This window comes from Podarcis erhardii (genome assembly GCF_964252035.2).
Source record: "Podarcis erhardii genome assembly, chromosome: 10".
Classification (NCBI taxonomy): Eukaryota; Metazoa; Chordata; class Lepidosauria; order Squamata; family Lacertidae; genus Podarcis; species Podarcis erhardii.
In genome coordinates, this window is record NC_138500.1 from 53,057,235 (window position 1) to 53,079,526 (window position 22,292).

At 40.3% G+C, this 22,292-nt stretch overlaps 1 protein-coding gene across 1 annotated transcript in view; it reads right to left on the bottom strand.

The window, feature by feature from the left end:
- Positions 1 to 22,292, bottom strand: part of IMMP2L (inner mitochondrial membrane peptidase subunit 2) — a 487,068-nt gene that overhangs the window by 173,261 nt on the left and 291,515 nt on the right. The window contains exon 4 of the mRNA XM_081878139.1: positions 9,418 to 9,483. Within this exon, the coding sequence (XP_081734265.1) occupies positions 9,418 to 9,483 (66 nt within the window). The remainder of the gene's footprint in view (positions 1 to 9,417; positions 9,484 to 22,292) is intronic.

Consider the following 22,292-nt stretch of genomic DNA (forward strand, 5'->3'; position numbering starts at 1 on the left):
CACAATGCTGAACCTTGGATCTGACCATCAGGGATCTTCCTAGGCTCACCTGGTGTTCCCAGATCTACACTGAGTAACACGGAACAGAGAGCCCCATGCCTCTATGTGTGTCACTGAAACATGTTTACTTCAGCCCCAAATGGAAGCCATGGGGAGGGTGACCCAGTTTGCACATCTCCTCCCAGGATTTTGTTTCTTGGTGGGGATGTTAGAACAGGGAAAGCCAGGGCCATTCCCCCCCAGCTGGAACTCAGTTCCAGCACTGGCACCTCTCAGCTGGGCACCATTGCCATTATAAAAGAACAAGAGAGGCGTTCATGGTGAGTTCCGGCACCTCTTTTCCTAGGAAAATAGCACTGGGGAGAGCTAGCATGGCACCCAAGCCTACAACATGACTCTTAATTCCATCGCAGACTCTCTTTCAGCACCTTCTTCATGTTTCTCTTGCTGAGGCTCAGGCAAATGCCTCTTTAACACGTTCCTTACCAAAGGGAACAGCCAATGTTCCATTAGAGCTTTATGTTTTCAGCGGCAAAATGACTTACCAATGAAGGTGTGTGTGTGTGTGTGTGTGTGTGTGTGTGTGTAAGGGAAACTGTTAAATCCTCACTGTGAGGAAGGGAAGTTAAGTCTCAGCATGCAAGTGGCTTAGTGGGCAGAGCCCAATTTGTGTCAATTCAAAAGATGGCCTCTGTTAGAAAGAACGGATAAAAACAGAGATAGAAGCCTCAAACAGGCACTTCTGAGACTCTGTATCTACTTTTCTGCTTGTAATTGGTTCGTTTCCTTCTTCTTTTCTCTCTGTCAGAAACAAGCTGCTGGAATTATGCTGACAGAATCTGCAGAGGCTACATAACTAGGAGAAAATTGCTTTGCATTTCGACTTGGGCAAACAGAGATTATACAAAGATCACAATGTGCAGAGAGGGGAGGATTATCCCTTCTCTCACCAGCTACAAACTCACCCACCCCCAATAAAATCCCCCCCCTCAAAAAAACCAGGAGTAAATAAGAAAGTTCCAATTGGCACCATGTGGGAGGCAGGAATATTTATTCCTATGGCAACCAGGAAGAGGCAAATCTCCCCTCTCATTGCACTGTGATCCTGATACAAATTGGCCCCTCTTGTGCCTGCAATTAAAAGAAAAAGAAAAGAAAAACAACAACAGAGACATAACTGAATGCTACACATTAAATTTAAGACATAGTTTGGCTCATAGCCTTGTACCTAACACTGAAACATCACATATCAATCTATAGAGAACAGTGTGGTGCCCTCAAATTCCACTCTTATCAGAAGCTGGTGGATTCTATTACTCAAACATATTTCCACATCTTAGCATCGTGCTTTCCCTTTAGTCAAGGGGCTCAAAGAGTTAATTGTGCTGAAATAAATATTAGCATAATGCCTAAGGATACAATTTTCTTACCTAGCTGGGGAAACTTGGCAGCAAATATGCTGAAGTTAAAATTGTAGAATAACTCATTAGGAAATATGTAGTAGCCATGGCAAGATTTACTACAAATATGCTAGAAGTGCTTTTAAAAATTAATATTACGCTGCTATGCTCGCTTTAATTAGCTTTCTTCTTCATTTACAAAGCATAGCTGTCTCGTTTATGAACTTAGTCTCTCTTCCTTTCCTTGTAAACCTGTTTAATTAAAGTTTTAACAACTGTGGAAGGTTTAGAAACACTAGAATGATTTTTATCACTTCAGATCCTAAATCCCACCCCCTTTTACATGCTTGTCCTGTCTCAATATTACATTGGCAGCATGTTGAAGGTGTGGATCATAAGATCCCAAAATTAAGATCCCCCTTTCTGTCCAATCTCATTACAAGTTGCATTCCAGTTCTGGAGATTTGCTGATATTTTCCTTCTGACCTGTAAAGATGGTTTCATAAGTGATGAAATTCTGATTAACTCCCTCACACGGCAAAGCTATTTTCTAAAATTCATAAAAGGTCACCTTTTCTTTTAGCATATACCTATGTCTAATCTGTACATTGATTGCCTCATTCGCCAATATATTCCATCCTTTGAAAAATCCTATCACTTATTAGCCTCTAATAGTAGGTCACTGCGCTTTGGTTTTCAATTATAGAAACTTCCATTAAAATCTGTTTCAGCATGTATCACTTGCCCTTTGTGTTATAAGGAAAGATTTAGCAGTAATTTATTTTTCACTATATGCAAAATTGAAACCTACTCACCAGAAATGCTGCTTAGGACAAAACTGAACGTCAAGATTGCTTGTTTCGCTTTGTATTAGAAGCCTGCCCTATCTCCAAGGCTTAGAAAAGTAACCATGCAAAACTTTTCTATAAAAAAAAAACCATTACGTTGAATATAAAATCTTACAAATGTTCAAACTTCAGCGTAATAAAACCATATCCTTAGCCATCTCAAACTGCTTTTAAAGTATTTTTCAAACAGCATTTCCAGAAGATACAGTGGTACCTCGGGTTACAGATGCTTCAGGTTATAGAAGCTTCCGGTTACAGACTCTGCCAACCCAAAAATAGTACCTCGGGTTAAGAACTTTGCTTCAGGATGAGAACAGAAATCAGGTGGCAGCAGCGGGAGGCCCCATTAGCTAAAGTGGTACCTCAGGTTAAGAACAGTTTCAGGTTAAAAACGGATCTCCAGAACAAATTAAGTTCTTAACCCGAGGAACCACTGTACTCAGATTTAGGTCATGACAAGTTTCCAAGAGAGAATTTGACCTTTGATGGGAAACCACCAAAAATGTCATGCCTTTGACCTCATAGTTGTTTAATCAGTGGCAGATTTTAGGCTTTCAAAGTTCAGTAGCGCCCTGTGTGACATTAAAATTCAGTACCCTCTGCTTCTCACTTTCCATTGTACTTCATTGTTGTGGTGCCCCCTGTGGCACCCTCTCGGGGAATTGGTTGTATTCCCCTAAATCTGCCTCTGGTTAAATAAAATACATACATATTAAATAATATGTACACACAATATATTCTGCATGCTCTCCAAATCTTTTACTACTGCTGCCTTGACCATCTGGATTAGTACTAACTCAAGAGCTTCATTCAACTGGGTCTCAATGATGTAAACACTTCCGTGAAACATCTATATTTCGTTTACTTAACATTCAATAGCAGTAGTGTATATTCTGCCCTGGACAACAATAGGTGAGTTGGGGAAAGAAGGGAAGATGCAAGCTTGCCTGCACCAATATATTGGCTTGAATTGGCTTGAATCCTAACTAATAATAATAGTATTTATTTATTTATTTCTACCCTGCCCATCTGGCTGGGTTTCCCCAGCCACTCTAATGTTCAACAGAACATTAAAAACAGAATAAGACTTCAAACATTAAAAACTTCCCTAAACAGGGCTGCCTTCAGCTGTCTTCTAATAGTTGGGTAGTTGTTTATTTCCTTGTCATCTGATGGGGCGGGGGCGTTCCACAGGGCAAGTGCCACTACCAAGAAGGCCCTCTGCCTGGTTCCCTGTAACCTCACTTCTCACAGTGAGGGAACCGCCAGAAGGCCCTCGGAGCTGGACCTCAGTGTCCAGGCTGAACGATGGGGGTGGAGATGCTCCTTCAGGTAGGTATATTGGGCTGAGGCCTGTTGAGGAACGGAATGGGCTTCCATCACAAAGCAAGGATATCCCACCTCCCCATTTTCTCTGCAAACCCCTGTGATCTCCCTGCCCTCCACGCATCTACTCAGGCAATTGGGTGCCTTGCATGAGACAGCTGTGCTGTCAGGGATGAGGAAGAATGGTGGGAGTTACCCACTCAACAGCCCCCCAGGGAGGGGCTCAGAAGATGATGACTTAGATCCCAGATCCTGGTGGTGGCACATGGAATTGCAGTCTGCTGAAGGGACAAGCTGAGAGGTGCTAGAAGCAGGGGGATTGAGTGATGGGGGTGGGTGCCAAGAGAAGGAAGGTCTTGCAGGACAGAGTTAGAGTCGCAGCATGAGCACAGACAGTCCCAGTTCCTGCTGATTCTCTTCCTCTGACACCCTGCTCTAGAAGAGTCCTGTGTGTTGCTGAGCAACGGGCCAGAGAGGCCCAGAGGAGGAGCTCACCCCCTCAATGCAGCCTTCATCTGCTTGGGAGGGATGCAGAGTGAAAACCTAGAGAGGAAGGGCTGGGCTAGTGGTCAGTTTCAGCAACGTCTCAGCTAGATTAATACAAACCAGAGGACTCTGTGTTGTTATTTTCTGTTAATAAAGAGCCAAATTGCATTCTGTGTCTCCTGTGTGTGTGCCTGCCCTATGGATGGCCTGGCTTGTTGACAACTCCTTGATATGCACCTTTGGATCCAAACCATTATTACCATCATCATATTGTTATATCTCCTGCTGCTGATCATAGCCTAATCTTCCCCTTGTACTCACTCTGCCACTCCAATGACTACCTGAAGCTGGTCCCCGGTTTGATACTGAAGGTTAAAAAGTCTCAATGTTAACAGAGATCTGGACAAAGTACCATAGTTCAAATCTAACACATGCACACACACTCCAAAGAAGCATTGTTGGGATTATGGCTAAAAGGAAATAGTTCATGCCATCTTCCTCTGACTTAGATAATCCTGTCCACAGTTATACAGCTTCAGTGGAAAACTTATCCCATCTCAGTGGCATATTAGTAGTTCAGAGCAAAATGGTAAGGGACTGGAACTTACTTGATCAGGCAATGACTTTTCAAATACTAAAACGGAGGATGTGTTGTCACTGCTGCTGAAGCCCAAATATAATGACTAGCTACCTATCCTGTACAAAATCTATTGCGGCTTCATCACATAAATTATTTTGCCAGTACCAAGTGTCAACTTCCGTAACAATGGAAAAGATAACAGTAATTTTCATTCTTGCTTAACCTCATAACCGCTATATGGATGAACGTCAAAAAAGGCTCATTAGTCTTGCTTTAGCGTGAACCACTCAGAACTTGTTTTAATTGTTATTTTATAGTGGACTCCTAGAAACTGTTGTTGTTTCAAATGAACAAAGTGTAAGTGTTGAATGCATACTTACCACAGAAGACTTCAGAATCTCAATGACTCTCTCAAACTAACACAATTTACTGTAGGAGTGCACAAACCTTAGGTGTGGAATCTACTATATTTTGTTCTAGAAACATGTGAGCCACCAACCAGGATTACTATAAGGCTAAAATTCCAGCCTGACTTCCTTAGAAGGGTGGGCAAGATACAGATCTTATCTGAATAATGAATACATTTGTTTAAAGCAGACTAGTTACATGTTTAAAAACAAGCTGTGCTAATAAAACTCCATATTCACACTTAAGAATAATACTTTTTTTGTTCTGCCACCATGCATATCATGACTCAGGCATTTGTGATACAGTACTATAGATTATTGTGCCTTCAGTTGCACATGTGGAATAAATGGGCTTCAACAATATTTAATTTCTACTGATTCAATAGGTTTTCTAGTACCAACATTTACTTTTAATACATTATACAGAATTGACATTTTAAGCCCCCCCCCAAGAACTATCAGTTAAGCAGATTGCATTCGTATCATTTCTTTAATGATTTCCTAGTCAAAGTACTGTGCAAAGCAAATTAAGTTTTACGTTTTTTGTTGGTTTTTTCCACTGCGACAATTGCTGTATATAGGGAAACTTGATTGCAATGCTACTCATTTTGCCCTGCATCTGGCTAAGCATTCGTTTCTGCTTGTTCAAAAAAGTTCCTAAGGGAGAATTGATTAGACCACCTGCTCAGGGGGGGACTGTGTGATGTAAAGCCACTCCCCTGCAGTGATCTAAAAGGCACCCCCCTAATAGCTTCACTTAGATTGCCGGGTCTAGATTCGAGCTGGTATGTATATGATTTTATTTCTGTTTACACTTGATTGGGCAATTATAATATGCCCAGTATAGAAGCACCCAAAACAGCCTCTGACTAATACAGTCATACCTTGGGTTGAATGCGCTTCAGGTTGAGCGCGTTCGAGTTGCGCTCTGCGGCAACACAGAAGTAACGGAGTGCGTTACTTCCGGGTTTCGCCACTTGCGCATGCGCAGACGCTCAAAATGACGTCACGCGCATGCGCAGAAACGGCAAAAAGCGACGCGTGCGTGCGCAGACGTGCCATCACTAGATACATTTGCTTCTGGATGCGAACGGGGCTCCGGAACGGATCCTGTTCGTATCCAGAGGTACCACTGTACATAAAACTGGGATACTCCCTGTCTGCAAAGAATTGTGTGTGTATCAGAACACCCGCAGGTTACCTGTTACCTGGGTCACCATGTAACAGAAGCTGCAGCTTGGGAAAAGGTTCTTAAGAAGTGCTAGAACATTTGTGAAGTATTACAAGTGGGATCTGAAACCAAACATTGTAGTCCAAGTGTTCTTGTTCAGAACACTCCGTTCTATTACCTTCCCTTGTAGTTTTCCATTCTTGCCCACCCCCAACTGTCAGTCAGCGTTCAGTGTTGACAAAGCACACTGTGATTTAGCTTTTCCCGCCCTTTCTCTTAGCATTTTTACTGATGGTGCCATTTTATGTTCCTCAAACCATCACTCTAACTATGAAGTGCCATTTCCCAACCAGTCCTCTTTGCCTGATGCTCAACATTCCACTCATCCTCTTCCTTGATGCATTTGACATTCTCTCACAGGGGGTCCCTACCAAGCATTTCCAGGTGTCTCACCTTAATGCAGAGGTTTTCAACCTTTTGGGGTCCACAACTCCCTTCACCAACCACATTCTTTCTGTGGCACCTCTGTGGCCTGCGAGCGCTCCAGTTAGAGAACAGCCTTTACCAAAGGTGTCATGGGCTTTGAAGACTCTCAAACTCAGGACGCAAGGGAGAAACGTGCTCAGAGGAAGGCACGCTTGGCAAATCCACACCGTGATCAGCTCCCGCCCGGGAACCAATGTCCCCACTGTGGAAGGATGTGTGGATCCAGAATTGGCCTCCATAGTCACTTACGGACTCATTGTTAAAACTGTGTTTATGGAAGACAATCTTACTCAGCTACGAGTGATCGCTGTTAAGTTGTGGGTGAAAATATCAGACAACACAGCGATTTTTCAAACAGCTCTTGTTTATTCACAGGCCCAGAACAGAACTGAACTGAAGGGTTCAGCCAACCTGCTTATATAGAGCTCCACTACAAAGCAACAGTAACAACATTCTGTAACTATCCAATCACTGAACGTCACTTTCAATTCCTTATTTGCATATGTGGACCTGAGTGAAAACTATCTACAGTATCCCCCTGCTGGCCCAGGGAGAGAACTTCAGTACATAACAATCGCCGAAGAAGAAAGAAGACGAAAGTATGTCACCCCTTGCTTGCAGAGCTGGCAGCCCCTCAGCCCTTTTTGAACACCCTCCCTTGTGCAGTGTTCCCTCAGCCTCCACTCCTCTCCCCTCTCCCTGGGAATCCTCCAGGCAGCCACAGCTGCCACCCCTGGTATCTGAGCTTCCCCCTGCCCCAAAACAAGGTTCCTCCTCACACTGCCCCACAAGGTCATGGGAAGCACCCCCTGGCCAGCTCCAGAGACACCATTTGCCTGGGGAGCTTGTAGCCAGGACTACTGCAACAAACAGCTGTGCAAAGCCTTTGGGAGGCAGAGATGTGAGAGGGCATCAGAGGAGGGAGCGAAGGAAAGAGGGATGGAGGGCAGTGTTGCCTGCAACACCCCTGGTCATCTTTCAAGGCACCCCAGGGTGCCACAGCACACTGGTTTAAAACCACTGCCCTAATGAATCCAAAAGTGACTGACCACAAAAATGGCTTTTTGTTACACAACACACGGGCAATGGCACATATTATTTGTTTCCCTTTATATTTCCCAAAATATGCAGTAAAAAATTGATGAAATCTGCTCCCCAAAGCTCTATGGTAGAAACACAGCTCCTATCAACTTGTGGAAGTCTCTCGTCAAACATGTAACTTGTTCAAAATAATAATCCTTCCTACCGCCAATTTGGTATGGACTATCCTCAAACTTACTTCTCCTACACTGTCAAGTTTCATGCCAGTCCATTGAACCATTTCTAACTATAAGCTTTAGAACCTATTGCCCCCAATTTCTCATTAAAATGGCAGAATATGATTCTGCCAACTCACCCTTAACATATGGCCTAAAATCATCATCATAACTGATACATAAACCATAAAATTACAAGACACACTTTATTTGGAACTAATGACTTTCTTGATGTGGTTACTTACTTTATCTGTAGTGCTCAGCAAATATGAAAAAGCAAACTAACCTAATTTTTGTTAATGACATTAAAAGTCTGTTTTTTAAAAATGCCATGTGCTTTCAACATATAATTGATAAAGCTACTTTCAAATAATCCATTCAGATAAGGCATGCTAATGGTGTTCTGTCAGGAGGTGACTAAATAGAGTTAGACAATCCACATCAAGGCCCCTGGTGGTCATTGTCACAGTTTGCTAGTAGAATTGCTAACACACACAAAAAATAAGAATCACAGAGAGAAGGATATTTACAACCTTTCAGGTAACCATAGAGATGCAATGCTGGAGGCAAGGCCATATCACTTATTACTGTGTGCCCACTAGCTGACTGGTTAGCTGCCCTTAGTCACATCAGCAGTCAACACTATGTGCTATGTGCTTGCAACATCCTGAGTCATGGACGGCAATTCCATTCCCACCTAAGTTTCACTGCAGAGGTGGCCAACTGCACACACTAGCTGTTAATTAAAGGCACTCATGTTCCTCATCACATTGTAATTGCAAATGTTTCTATGTTTATCAGATTAAAGATCTCCAAAATTCAACACATGCAATAATTTGAAGCTACAAACATGCATGCAAGTTGTTAAATCTCTTCCTTAACATACTATTCAGTACTGTTTGGGTTTATGAATGTATCAGTTAATAACAAAAACCCAAACAGCACTGAATCAATTCAAGAAGAATTGAACTTAATAATTTTTAGAACTGAATTATTGCAAAATGCACGGATTTATAGCATCAATGACAACTTTGTTAATGATTCATTCTCTAAGTCAACCTTCCCCAACTGGGTACAAGTCCAGAGGTTTTGGGACTATTTGTTTGTTTGATTCCATTTATGAGTAACTTCCTACATAATATCTCAAAGTGAATTCAGAGTAAAAGCGTAAATGAATAAACACAATTTCATATATGCAAACAATTCCATATATATATCCAATTAAAATCCAATGCAGACACAGACTGGGATAAATATATCTACTTAAAATGCTTTCTGAAAAGTTGAGGTCTTTAATGGGTGGCTCATTAAAAAAAAGATATAGCATTGATACCCCTGTTAATAATATACAGCTCCAAAATGACAGGATATCAGTTGCCTGGGTTACCACCTCAAATTCTACTGAAAATGTATTATATTCTTATAGGGAGTCAGAGACAATGGCATACCATACTTACTTTATAATGTCTCCTTCAAGAGCAATCACTCGTTTAATGATCTTCTGCTCCGGGTTTCTTGGAGACCTGCAAAAAGAGGGGAAAGGTGATTCAATCAGCAAAGTTCTCATTGTTTTAAGGAAATGAAAAGAAAATCAGCTATGAAGTGAGGATTGCTTAAGTCATCAGATGATTTGCTATTCTGCCTGATGTGCATCCGTCATCATGCTCTTGCTAAGTGAAGTCATTGCTGTTGCTCACATTTCAGCCCACTGTGGTTTGAAAACCACTGCCAGAGAAATAGATGAATAGGCCAGGGTCATTTACCCTCTTGCTGGTGTGAAATAAATGCACAGAATATTCAATGGTGATCAGGATAGATTGAAAATGGATGCATTTATTCAAAGAAGGATTCACCATTAAATGCCAGTGTTACAGCATGCATAAGCATTCACACTGGTCATTTATTTCAGAAAATGAACTAAAAATGAAATCAAAATTAAATCATCTGGCATATACAATCCTCCCCTATGTAAAATATTATTTTTTACTGAGACAATCTAACACAATCTGGAAGGACCACCATATAGAAATGGCCAGCTATGATATGGCGGCGGCAGCAGTTCTACATCTTTATGTATATATCAACACAGAGCTGACAGTGAGAAAAGATAAAGCAGTAATGCTGTGCTCACACAGCAGCTTGCTATACTAGCTATTCAAGAAGCAGTAATAGGGAGAAAACAGTATAACATCAGGTGTGGTTTGTAGTACATTCCTGGGTTCTAACTAGAAGACCCTGGTTACAAGCTAGTCCAACTCACAAGCTGGACCAGTGTTTACTTTCCCACTCAGCAGTGGGGATCCTCAGCCCAGTAGGCCATATGAGGTCCAGCAGGGGTCATAATTTAGCCTGCAAGCCCATTTTCCACAAACCATACCCACCCACCCTACATACCCAGAAGTACACTTAAAGGAACAAGGAGCCTTTAATTGAACTTCTGATTGTGATTTGCATTTGTTTGAATACACACATGACTTGCATTTGTTCAAAATTTCAAAATTGTCCTTCATCCAGAAGGATCTCAAGACAGCTCAGAGAGCTATACAGTGGTACCTTGGGTTACATACGCTTCAGGTTACATACACTTCAGGTTACACACTCCACTAACCCAGAAATAGTGCTTCAGGTTAAGTACTTTGTTTCAGGATGAGAACAGAAATCGGGTTCCGGTGGCGCAGCAGCAGCAGGAGGCCCCATTAGCTAAAGTGGTGCTTCAGGTTTAGAACAGTTAAGAACAGACCTCCAGAACGAATTAGGTACTTAACCCGAGGTACCACTGTACAACAATAATTTAAAACCACAGAACAGATAGTTACAAGAAAGGAAATTCCAACTCAAGATCAGAAAGAACTTTCTGACAGTAGGAGCTTTTCCACAGTGGAACAAACTCCCTTGAGAGGTAGTAGAGTCTCTCATTGCTTGGAGGTTTTTAAGCAGAGCTTGCATGGCCACCTGTCATATATGATCTAGTTGAGAATCCTGCATTGCACGGGGTTGAACTAAATGACCCTCAGGATCCCTTCCAACCCTACAATTCTATGATTCTATGAAATACAGACAAAATACAACAGCAAACATAAAACACCCCATAATACAGAATTTGGAACTACCTAAACAAATTGTTTGAAGGCCAGGATGTAGAGATGGGTTTTGGCTTGGAAACAGAATCCCAACAGAAAACACCTGTGCCTCCGAGTGGAGAGAATTCTACACCACTAAGGAAGGCCTTATCCCACACCACTACGCAGCAAGCCATCCCCACCAGGTAAACAATGAGGAGGAACCTCACTGCAGATCCCAGGGTCTGGTCAGCTGAAAAGAATGAAAGGTGTACCATCAGATACTTGAGTCTCAAGCCATTTATAGTAATCTAGATGAGAGGTTATAAGAGCAAACCGCTCTTTGGCCAGGCTATACTAAAAATTCAGTTTCCTCACACACAGTGAAATAAGTTCATGAATTAACCAACACAGTAGTAAGTTTCATCCTACTAAATAATGTTTATATGGGCAACCAACATAAAACTGACCAAGAAGTTTGATTCTATTTGTTTAGGCTTGAATCACAACAATGGTGTCTTGCCCCACTGCAGGTGTTACTTAACACAGCAAAGGCAGTTGGGTTGTGTTCTCCCTTATTACGGCTCCGGTGGGTTATCTTGCATACACTGCATAAAATTATCACAGATTTTTCTTTTCTTTTTTTATTTCATGGCCACCTGACCCCATCATTTCCATGTTTTCTCCTACAGTGGAGATGAATGAAAAGTTAGCTGGGATTTCTGCATTGAAGGATTGGACTATTAGGGTTGCCATATTCTGAAGAGCACATTTGCTGACTTCTACTTTTAACTATAGATCGCTATGACTCTACCCATGAAAAAGAGGATGTGTCCTGGAAAAAGAGGACATATGGCAACCCTACATCACTAGATGGCCCTTTGGGTCCCTTCCAACACTACAGTTCTATGATTTTATATGAGAACTGAGCACTCACATTTCAGGGGAGAGGGTAAGTGAAAGAAAGCTGAAACTTGGGAATGTGTTAAATTTGGGGTTGGGTGTGCGATTTACCACCACTGCTAGGTGTCGGCAGCCACTATTTCCACCTACAAGACGTGTTGTTTTACCAACAGGCGCAGATAAAGGAAAAGGAAGAAATCAGATTTGTTTTATTCACTTCATCTTACTGGAAATTACACTCTTTCAGCAAAATTGCTTTTAAGCTACATTATGTATAGTTAATTTGTGCTAATGAAGACAGTCATCAAATTTTAAGTGTACCCTTTCAAAAATTCTTCCATAGTTTCACACTTTGTTTTAAAGGTTATTCGGAGCTCTCCCCCAAACAACTTTCATTTCATTAGTGTATACATATCTTAATGTTGCTACTGACCTCATGGTTCAATTTACCCCAATTCAGCAATAATCACAATGACCTTGAAGAACCATTATTCTCAATCTGATGTAAGAACATCCACAGACAAAGTGATTACTTTTCTGCTAATAATGACATATATCAAACTGGTTTCAAAAGAAGACACTGAATATTCACCACAATCATTAATGGCTTTCAGTGCTTCAAATCAGAATATTGTCTTGTGTTTCTGGGTTACAGAATTTCTTCTAGGAGGGTCTGGTACCAGATTTCTTCTAACATTCACCCTTTAAGATGATGCCATCTGCTATCATCCTGCTACACTCCAGTCTGCTATATGAATGAGCTGAAAATGGGACCCTCCCAGGACACGCCTTCTAGGTGCAAGTTATGCTAAATCTGTGATATTGATGCACAGATTTAAAAACAACAACTAATAGTAATCCACAATTGCCTCTATCTCTGAACTGTTGGTACATACTTGCTGCCCTGGGCTCCTTCAGGAGCAAGAGGGGGATCTAAATTAAATAAATAACAAACTCCAATAAATAACACTGCCAATTGTTGTTCATTCTTTTTTCCAACAGTGCACAAGAATCTAGCATCATGACTTCCGCACCTCTGAATTCTGAGACAATCATGATGTATCAGCAACAGCAACTTTGTACCCTGTTATCAGCATGGCATCTCTTATTACAACACCAGCTTTGAGGGTTGGACTGCTATATGTTTCTTTGCTGCTGCCACCACCTCCTCCTCCTCCTCCTCCAATCCATTCACTTTAATAATGATAATCTTTCCAGTACCTGACCAACCTTATGACTGTGCATGGAATCCTGCGGCTGAGATTCAGTGGTGGCGTCCAAGCTGCTGAGATGAATTTGGAGAGGAGTCGAGCAATAACAGCTTGACTGGGACCTCACAAGGTGTATATATCCACATATGACACATACTGTACACATTCTACTCAGGGTGCTGGATTACACAGAGATGAAATTGAAGAGAATATGCTAAAACTGGCCCCAAGCAGCGATTGAAGAGCTGAAGTTTGCTTAAGTATACTGAATGGGCAGCGCTCATCTCCACTGCAGATAACGGTTCCCCAAAAGCTCATTAACATTTTATTAATCATTACACTTTTATAGCAGTGCCACTTTTCCACTTTTTGATTCTCTCTTTCCTTTCCTCATTAGTTAAGTCTTTATATTATTTTTTTAACTATCTGCTTTCAAATAGCCGCTTAAAGCAATCTGAGCTCAGGAGGCTGGAAAAGAGATCTCGCTAGAGTTTTCCCCATACAGGTGCCCATGGAGGTCTAGCTATAGATCCCTGCTAAGCAAGGGAAGGTAGTTGCTTCATTTTAACTCTCACAAGGGATTTATGAAATGTCTCCTAATACTAAATGAGCCAATTTCCTGCTGGGCATGAAGTCTTCTGTTCTAATAAAAGAGAGAGTAGCCCAGAACTCCTGGATAATAGTCAGATATGATAGTCAGATACAACAGTGAAGCAAATGCAATTATATTTTTCAACATACATTAGTACTTTACTATCTGAAGAGCAAAGAAATTTGATTTCTCTTCCATCATGAGTCAGTCTAGATTATGTCTCCATCGTAAAAGTGGATTCTGTTTCAAAGGGCACACAGAGTTCATGGGTATAAGCAGGGAACAGAGAAAGGCAATCTGATGCTATTGCTCATTATCAAGAATCATTCAATGCAATATAAAAATAGATGAGGCTAATATGCCCAAGAGAATATCTCATCCCATTCTATCTTCTGTCTTGATATTCAAGATCTGACACAAAGTCCTCAACAATTGGAACATAAGCACTGCAAAGCATCGTACATAGACTGCACCCAAGCTGTTCTGCTTCCAGTCCACAGAGATGGTTAGGGTTATTGTGGAAGCAGGGACGAGGAATGTGTGGCCATCAAGATGTTGTTGGACTACAACTCTCATGGGAGATAACAGTCCAATAACACCTGTAAGGTCATCGATTTCTCTCCCTCCCCTGCATTACAAGATCATTCTGACTGGCTAGCTAGCTTCTAGGTACCTGGGAGAGAAGTTTCAGTTGTTATTATATGCTGTTTTACTTGGCTATTTTATGTATGTGCATTTTCAGTTAACCCAATAAAAACATTCAGCAAATCAGAACACATGAAGAGAGAAGGGAGAGGAAAAGAGTGAGTATAAAGAGTGCACAGCTCATTCATTTAGCACCAAACCATAGTTATGTCTGAACTGAACCATTGCATGTTTGGACCAGAACATTTTTTTTTTCTTTGAAAAATTAGTTCTCTAATATATATCCTAAAGGATTGTCACTTTTAATAAATAAAAAAAGTCACGTTAAACGAATATTCTGCAAAGTAAACAAGTATGCTATCAATGATGGCAGAGACTTGAAGCAACTGAAATTCTTCAGATGCTTTAAGATTCCCTCTAGACTCTGTGTTAAGAAATGGACTTCAGTCTTAATGAACACAGATGCAGTGAACCATATGGGGGAAATCCCCAACACTTCTCATATACATCTCAGAAATGTAGAATTTCACTTAATTGAGAGGGGAATTATGCCAACTGGTTGAGCAGAAGCTTCAGTGAGGCTTGATGAGTGCAGCATTTCCAGGGCTAAAAATAATGTTTTAATTGGGGTATTTCACAAGACTAGGAAAACTATTTTTGTCACAAATAACTATATCTCTCTATAATGAGAAGTTCTGAAGCTTAGCGGACTTTTCCCCCTCAAGACGTTTACAAGACAAAACACTAAACTGTGTTTTTTTTTAAAGGAACAAAGAATATCCTCAATGTAAACATTATACCCTGAGGCAGATAAAATCCAGGCATTAGACTACCACCCTGAACAACTGGACAAATGAAATAATGTTCTGAATTGATTCAATATAACACAACACCAACCACAAAGTGCAACTGCTTGAATTAAACTGAAATGCAATTGAATGTCTGTCTAGCATACTTTGCCAGGACATTGTGTGCCAGGAGATCTATAATGGCAATTGTGTTTGTGTTTTTCCCTTGCATCTGATGATACCAAGTTGAAAGCAGGACACAACCAAGAAAAATACCAGACAGAACAAGCCTACGCAGCCTATATGACAGAGGTGCTTATAGACGGTGGTTCATTGACTGCAATAACCTCTCAAATTTCTCCTTGAACCGATTTCCTGTAGTTCCTCGGTGTCTTTGGTGTGCTAACTAACCCACTGTGCCTTGGGTAAGCAACTGTGTTCCCTATACAGCTCTCATATCTTCAAGAGAGGAAGGCTCTTTTTCAAAGCTGTTTCATATCAGAGAAGAAATGAAAAGAGAAGCAGCAGCAAGGTGCACCTTTTTCCCTAGTTTCAGACTACAGCATGTGACTCCACTGTGTGATCTTAGTTTCAGCAATCTGAAAAATGAGTTGCCCTGCTTACACAAACTGGGACATGAGAACCCCATAGGCACTTCATGACAACAGTGATTATCGTCAATATATTTATATTCTAGTTGTGCAGGTAGGCTTCTCCAAAGACCTGGTGTGGGGGGGTGGGGGAGTGTGGTAGAAATCCATGTCATAAGGACTCATCTCCTCAAGAACTCAACAAAGGTGAAATACTCAAAGACTATTCGTTCTCCTTGAAGCATTTCCTAATTGTTCTGAGGAAAAGATCAGGATCAGCACCAGTGTTCTTAAACTGCTTTGTTCATTCACTCTTGCAAGCTAGGTTTTTCAGTTTTCCAAGGGGTGGTGATTTTAGTCTGTCCCAGCAAAAAACAAGAAAGAGGCCAGGGGAAGACTAAAGACTAAAGACTATTTGTGGCTTTCATGGACTAGAGAAGGCCCTTGAGGTGCTGCTGATTATTCCAATAATCTCTAGCCAATGGGCATGTTTGCTGAGGCTGATGGGTTTTGGAGCAACTCTGGGACAGATTCCATACCCCCAGACTAGCGCCTCCTTCATAAGGTGCTCCAAGTGTTATCCTCAGTTGGGAAGTATGAAGGATTAATTGCCTTCCGGGCATTTTTTATTGCATTCTGCTGCTATCCTGTGCTGTAACACTGTACGCTATAACAACTCAGCAAACAGCATTACATTTTACTATTTAGTAGAGTGTTTTTATCCTGTCTTTTAGAGTGCTCATCATCCTCTAGACAACCTACAAAACAATCCAATGATATAACACTGCTGGCTTTTAAAACTTTCTATCTATCATGTATCTACTGTATCTACTGTATCATCTATCTATCTATCTATCTATCTATCTATTATTTAATATCAGCCATAGACAAAATCATTATTAAGACAGAGAGCCATAAAATCATCCAGAAGCAGAATGGAATAAAAAAGGTTTTAAAGCTCTTTCTTCTATAAACCCACAAGAGAGATTTTGTATCTCCCTGGTGAAGGTACTCCAGAAACACCAGGCTACCTGGGTGTTTGGAGAGCTGAATTCTCAGCTGATACAAATGTACTTTCTGCCACATTTTGCACCAATTGAAGCTTCAAAACTGCCTTAATGGCAGCCCCATGTAAAGCACATTATCGAAATCCAGCTGGGATATAACCAGAACCAGAGATGAGAGCGGCCTTCTCTCAATAAGGCCACAGCTGGAGAAACAACAGAAGTTGGAAGCAGAACATGAATAGAATAGCTTTCTCATGTTCCCCAGCAACTGACACAGGAGGGATATTCAACAATTTGGGCAATACTGCCATGGGGAGCGCCCAGGTAAAGACTCCCAAGCCTGACCATTTTTACTCAGCAAATCTATGGACATTTTCGTGGAAGAACTTTTCACAAAGCCTGCTGAAAACTGTTCAATTGCTAGTTCAGGAATTATAATTAAAGTTCATTCAAGGCCTGCTTTCTACAGTTCCATAATTATCATTTTCTTTCTATCTTCAGTCCTCTTTTCTTTTCCTTTTTCAGTTGCAACATTGGTATGAACCAATTTCTTGAAGTAGAATTTGAACAAAATAATGTTTGTGTGTGTTTGTGTGTGTGTGTGTGTGTGTGTAAAAACTCAACCCACCTAACTTGCATTTTGCTACTTTCTAGTTGTTTTTGGTTCTCCTTATCCTACGTATGGAGCTTTTTGTGGTGTGTATACACACACACACACACACACACACATATATACCGGTATATATGTGTGCAAGAAATCCAGTGAAAGTACAGTGAGCAATACCATTTCCAGGTTTTTGTGGAAATGACTCAAGATATAAAGTCAAATTGAAGACACTAATTAAAATGCTTCAGTGCAATAAAACTAACTGGTGGGTGGCAGAGCAATGTGACTAGTCAAATCAGAAAGCCTGAAAGTACTTGAAATATCTTGCAAAGTCTTCTGAATTAAAATCTCACTTTAATTAGTTCCTAGGCTTCCAGTCTAATCACTTTGAAGTTAAATGGCTGGCTGTTTAAGAATGCAAGCTGTCTAATTGCTACAGTTATGTGTATTTGACCTTTTCACTGTTAACAGTGAGACTCAATTAATTACTTGCAGTTTTCTGCAGGTTGTTTGACCTCACTTCCACCTAGTCCTAAAAGGGCATCACACTTTGATCACCTTGACCTTTGCCTTCACATCAGACTCTGTTGGAAACTATGTCATCTGAACTTTTCATACAATAGTCCGCTAAACTAATTCACTAGCACTAGATGACTATGTTGACACATATCTAATTATCTTTTTAAATAATTCCCCAATTATGCATCATTGTAAATGACTGGAAATCTAAGTGTTCCAGTGATCAAAACAGTCTTTTTACTGCTGACCCTGTACCAACATCAAAACTGCACACAGGTTTTTTTGGGTGGGTAGGGGAATCCTTCCTTTGTGTAACAGTCTGCTGTTTTAAAAGCATTTCCATACATTTTTAATTCACCTTTTAAAACTACTGGTTTTTATAAACCATTCCATAGATACTTGAGACAAGTGAAAAAGGTCCTTTTTCTGTTTGGAACATCAGGTTAGCTTTGTGTGAGTGTATAACTTTAAAGAACTGGCTTTAGTTGGCTAAAAGAAGATTGGTAATAAAGACAATCCTTAAATCACATTAATTCTATTAAGGCATTACCCTCAGGCAAGGAGCAGGGACAGCAAGGCCTGACCCCACTATCATATTTCTGACAAACCATGCTTTGGAACTAAGCTTTAGCAGTACGAAACAGGCTGGATCTACACACAGGGGGGAAATCGCAATAAATAAGTCATAAATTAAATTGTTATAACAAAAGAAAATAAACTATGTAAAATCACATAGACAACATTTTGGGCTCTACAGCATCCTCTGGTGTCACATGTTTATAACATATTGTAACATGGCTAATGTAGTTGAGTCCAGGATCTGCTGATGGACAGGTCCTCATAGAATTTAAAACACCCTTCGATTTCTTGGCTGTGAAACAGCAAAGGGTTTTCTGTTGTAAATGCCTCACATATTTCCCGATCAAAGGCTACAAGCAGCCACATAAACCATGAAAGACTGAGGCATCCTTTCCTAACAGCTGTCTTTGGCAAGACTTAAATTAGGTTTGCAGCCTTAACAAAGGCACTTTTTATTGAATGAACAACCAAGCTGCAAATATGTGCCCATTGTAGCAAGATGATAATGTATGGACTCTGGGAGAGGGGAAAATGGAGAAGATCAACAAGCGTGAATAAAGGAGGTTTGGGCTTATGAAAGAGCCACTATTATAAATACACAGTGACAGGGCAAGAAACTAAAAGCTCAATTGTGTAAAGAATTTGGCATCCTCATCTAATTTTTATTGATCTGGAGACATCAAGTATGATGGGAAGGAAATGACTTGGGAAATGGTAGCATTAAAATATCATACATGAAGGTGAATGATTTGGGATGGAACCAACTTTGGTTTCACAGAGGATGGTGTCCATATTTAAGCCACAATGTTGATACAGAATCTGACAACAACTTGTCAAATTGTTGTCAGATGAAAATCATATTTTACCATATATACACAAGGTTGTGTAACCCTCAGGTCTATATTTAGTCTACAATGTATCTGCACAGGTTTTAAGCAACCTCTTGGGTTGTGAGAGTGGCAGAACACCCTAAGACTCTCTTGTGATTTACTAGGAGCTTACTTGTTCGGCTGCAAAATTATTTTGAAGTAAATGTGACAAAATGTAAACCTGTGCAATCACTCAGCCCTTTGATTAGATTCATTTTTACCCCACAAAGTGGCCTATTTTATTACAAAACATAAAAAGCTATAAAAACAATCATAATAAAGGCAAAAAGTTGACAAGGTAACAAAAAAACCCCAACAACTGCAAAACAGCGGATTAAAACAGTAGGTTACAAAGCAAATGGTGAAATCTCAAAAACCAAACGCTCACTGGAATGACTTACTTTTCAGTTAGCATCTAATACAGAAAATAAAGGCACCAATATAGACATCATTAGTAATACCATGTTGTAAATGGTGGTGAATATTTACTTCATAACCATTCTTTCTTTTATAAACAGAAGATTTGAGAGATTCTAGAAACCTTGGAAAGGTGACAAGGGAACCATACTACAGAGAGAATTTCAGTAGAAACTGACTTCTAGAAGCACTGATATATTATTTATATTTTCAATGTTCTATCAGACGCTCATAAAGATGACCAACATGAAAAATGATGTTTTTAAAGCAGTGTTTGTAAAACGTCCAAGATTTTGTTCATTAGAAGTTTGAAAGTTTATGAAAAGACAGACAGACAGTGATTAACACATTACCTTTGGCAAGTTTATTTAACTTTAAAAAAATTGAGCATGATTAAACAACACCTTCATGACTGGGACATTCTGACAGATAGTGTGAAACATGTTGACAACCGGTATATGTGATGGGCTTTTGGAACACAAAATATCAATAAGAGGTTTGCAAAGAGGAACCTGGCCAAGGTTTTCAGGACAGTGTTGCCTTTGGCATGCTAGAATTATGGCTTTTTAAAAAACCTAAAAATGCATACTCAAGAGAAATGAATGAAAAACTTCACAGGTAAAATTGCAGCTTTCTTTTACTAAAAGAAGACAACAAAGAAGAAAAGGGGTGATTTTCCATTTCTCAGGAGTATGAGAAAATATTGGTGGGAGTGAAAATTACTGCAGAAGAGATTTTTCATATTTTCTGTTTAGAGAGCTCTGACCTTTTCTCCTGCACTCCTCCCGTAAGTAATCCAGTACTGCCCAGTCCGTATGATTTACATGCACAACGAGTATACGACGTATGCAGGAATGTTTCGAGATACTGACTTCATAATTCTGGTTTCCTCTCTACTGGCAGTTTTTGCACACATCTTTGAAATGAATCATCAATATTGAAAGAACAACCATAATTTTCATTACACCCTTTTAATGCTCCAAGTGGCAATGGAGCCAAAAAATGAGTCCTTTGGAGTAGAAGTATGAGAAAAATATCTGTCTGCTTTAGTTAATGCAAAGCATAATTTAAAAGTTTAAATGCTTGATGGTTTCTTCTTTCTGGATTAGCATTATATGTCCACATAAATCTTCATCTGTTTGCAGATGAACATGAGAGGTTTCAACATTGTCCCTGGGTTTGGGCACCAAGTTAAAATATAATTTGCTTGGCCTTTTAAAATGCTTTTGAGTGCATGTTTATGTGGCCTGACAATATGGTCACCCCAGTTTGGTAAGCATTAGATGTTCTTTTGTGTCTGGGCTAAGATCCGATGCAACAATTAGCAAGATGACAGCCAACAAGCTGTTGGAACGAAGGAAAATAATAATGATAATAACAAAAGCAAAACAGCAGGTAGATTGGCCTGTTCAGCATGAGAAGGTTTTTCACAAATACAAATATGCAATTATAACTAGGAAGGAAGGAATATAATCACCAGTCTCTAAGGTACGCCTCTTTTCTCCAAGTCACTATCCATTTGGCCTAAGAATGCTTTGTGCCATGTGTTCAACTTCATTTTCACCAGGCTGCGAGGAGAATTTACTGTTCTCAAGCAAGGTCCCCTGTATTTCTTGAAGCAAGTATAGAGAAAGCTCCCCCCCCCCCAGTCATTCATGTGGGATGAGAGTTCTTTCCGTGCGCATCTGGCACTGTCACAAATCACTCCACTTTCGGTACCTCCATATTCCCTGGGAGACAACCTCTACAGCAAGACAACACCTGCTGCCTCCATAGTTTGGTTAGTTGAGACAAATGTGTTCTCAGTCTGGAATAATAAATGTTTTCTTTCAGCTTCCGCCCTTTTCCTTCGTGGAAAAGGTACAAGGAATTAGACATAAAAGGGAAGAGTTAAAAGACCTAATTTGGCACATTTTATGCTGTCTCCAATTAAATGGGGAGGAAAAGACTCCACAAGATCCCTTCAAAGCTGTTTCTTAAATTCCTGCGGGGATTAATGTATACATCAGCTCTGTGAGCACTAAAACACCTGCAACAAAATTAAGCCTCCCATTTCAAAACCTTGGAGGATTTGCTAATTTGTACTCCGCGCAGCTCCCATGTTTTAACAAGGTAACACTGAATCATTTACGGAACAGTCCGTTTCGTTATGACGTGGTCTACCATAAGGTAATTTGCCTTCTCGCGTGTTAACAGGTCTCAAGCTGAAGGCAAGAATGCAACATGAAATGAAGGTCAATAGTCCGAAAGAAAATAGCCCGAAACAAATACCAAATGCTACTATTGTAATTAGAGCATGCTATCCAGGTCAGCAGTTTAAATCCAGGCCAGCTGGAGAATCAAGGGCATCTGATGGCTGGGTTATGAAAACTTTCAAAAGGAATGGGTTCTTAAACATATTTAATGAATGGGAATCCATGTTCCCATTAGATAATGAGAATACCATTACCTGGATCCCATATTGGCTGTTTCACAACACGTTGCATAGATTTCATGGTCTAAAACGACACCCTCCATTTATATCCTTTTTATTTTCTGAGGAACTG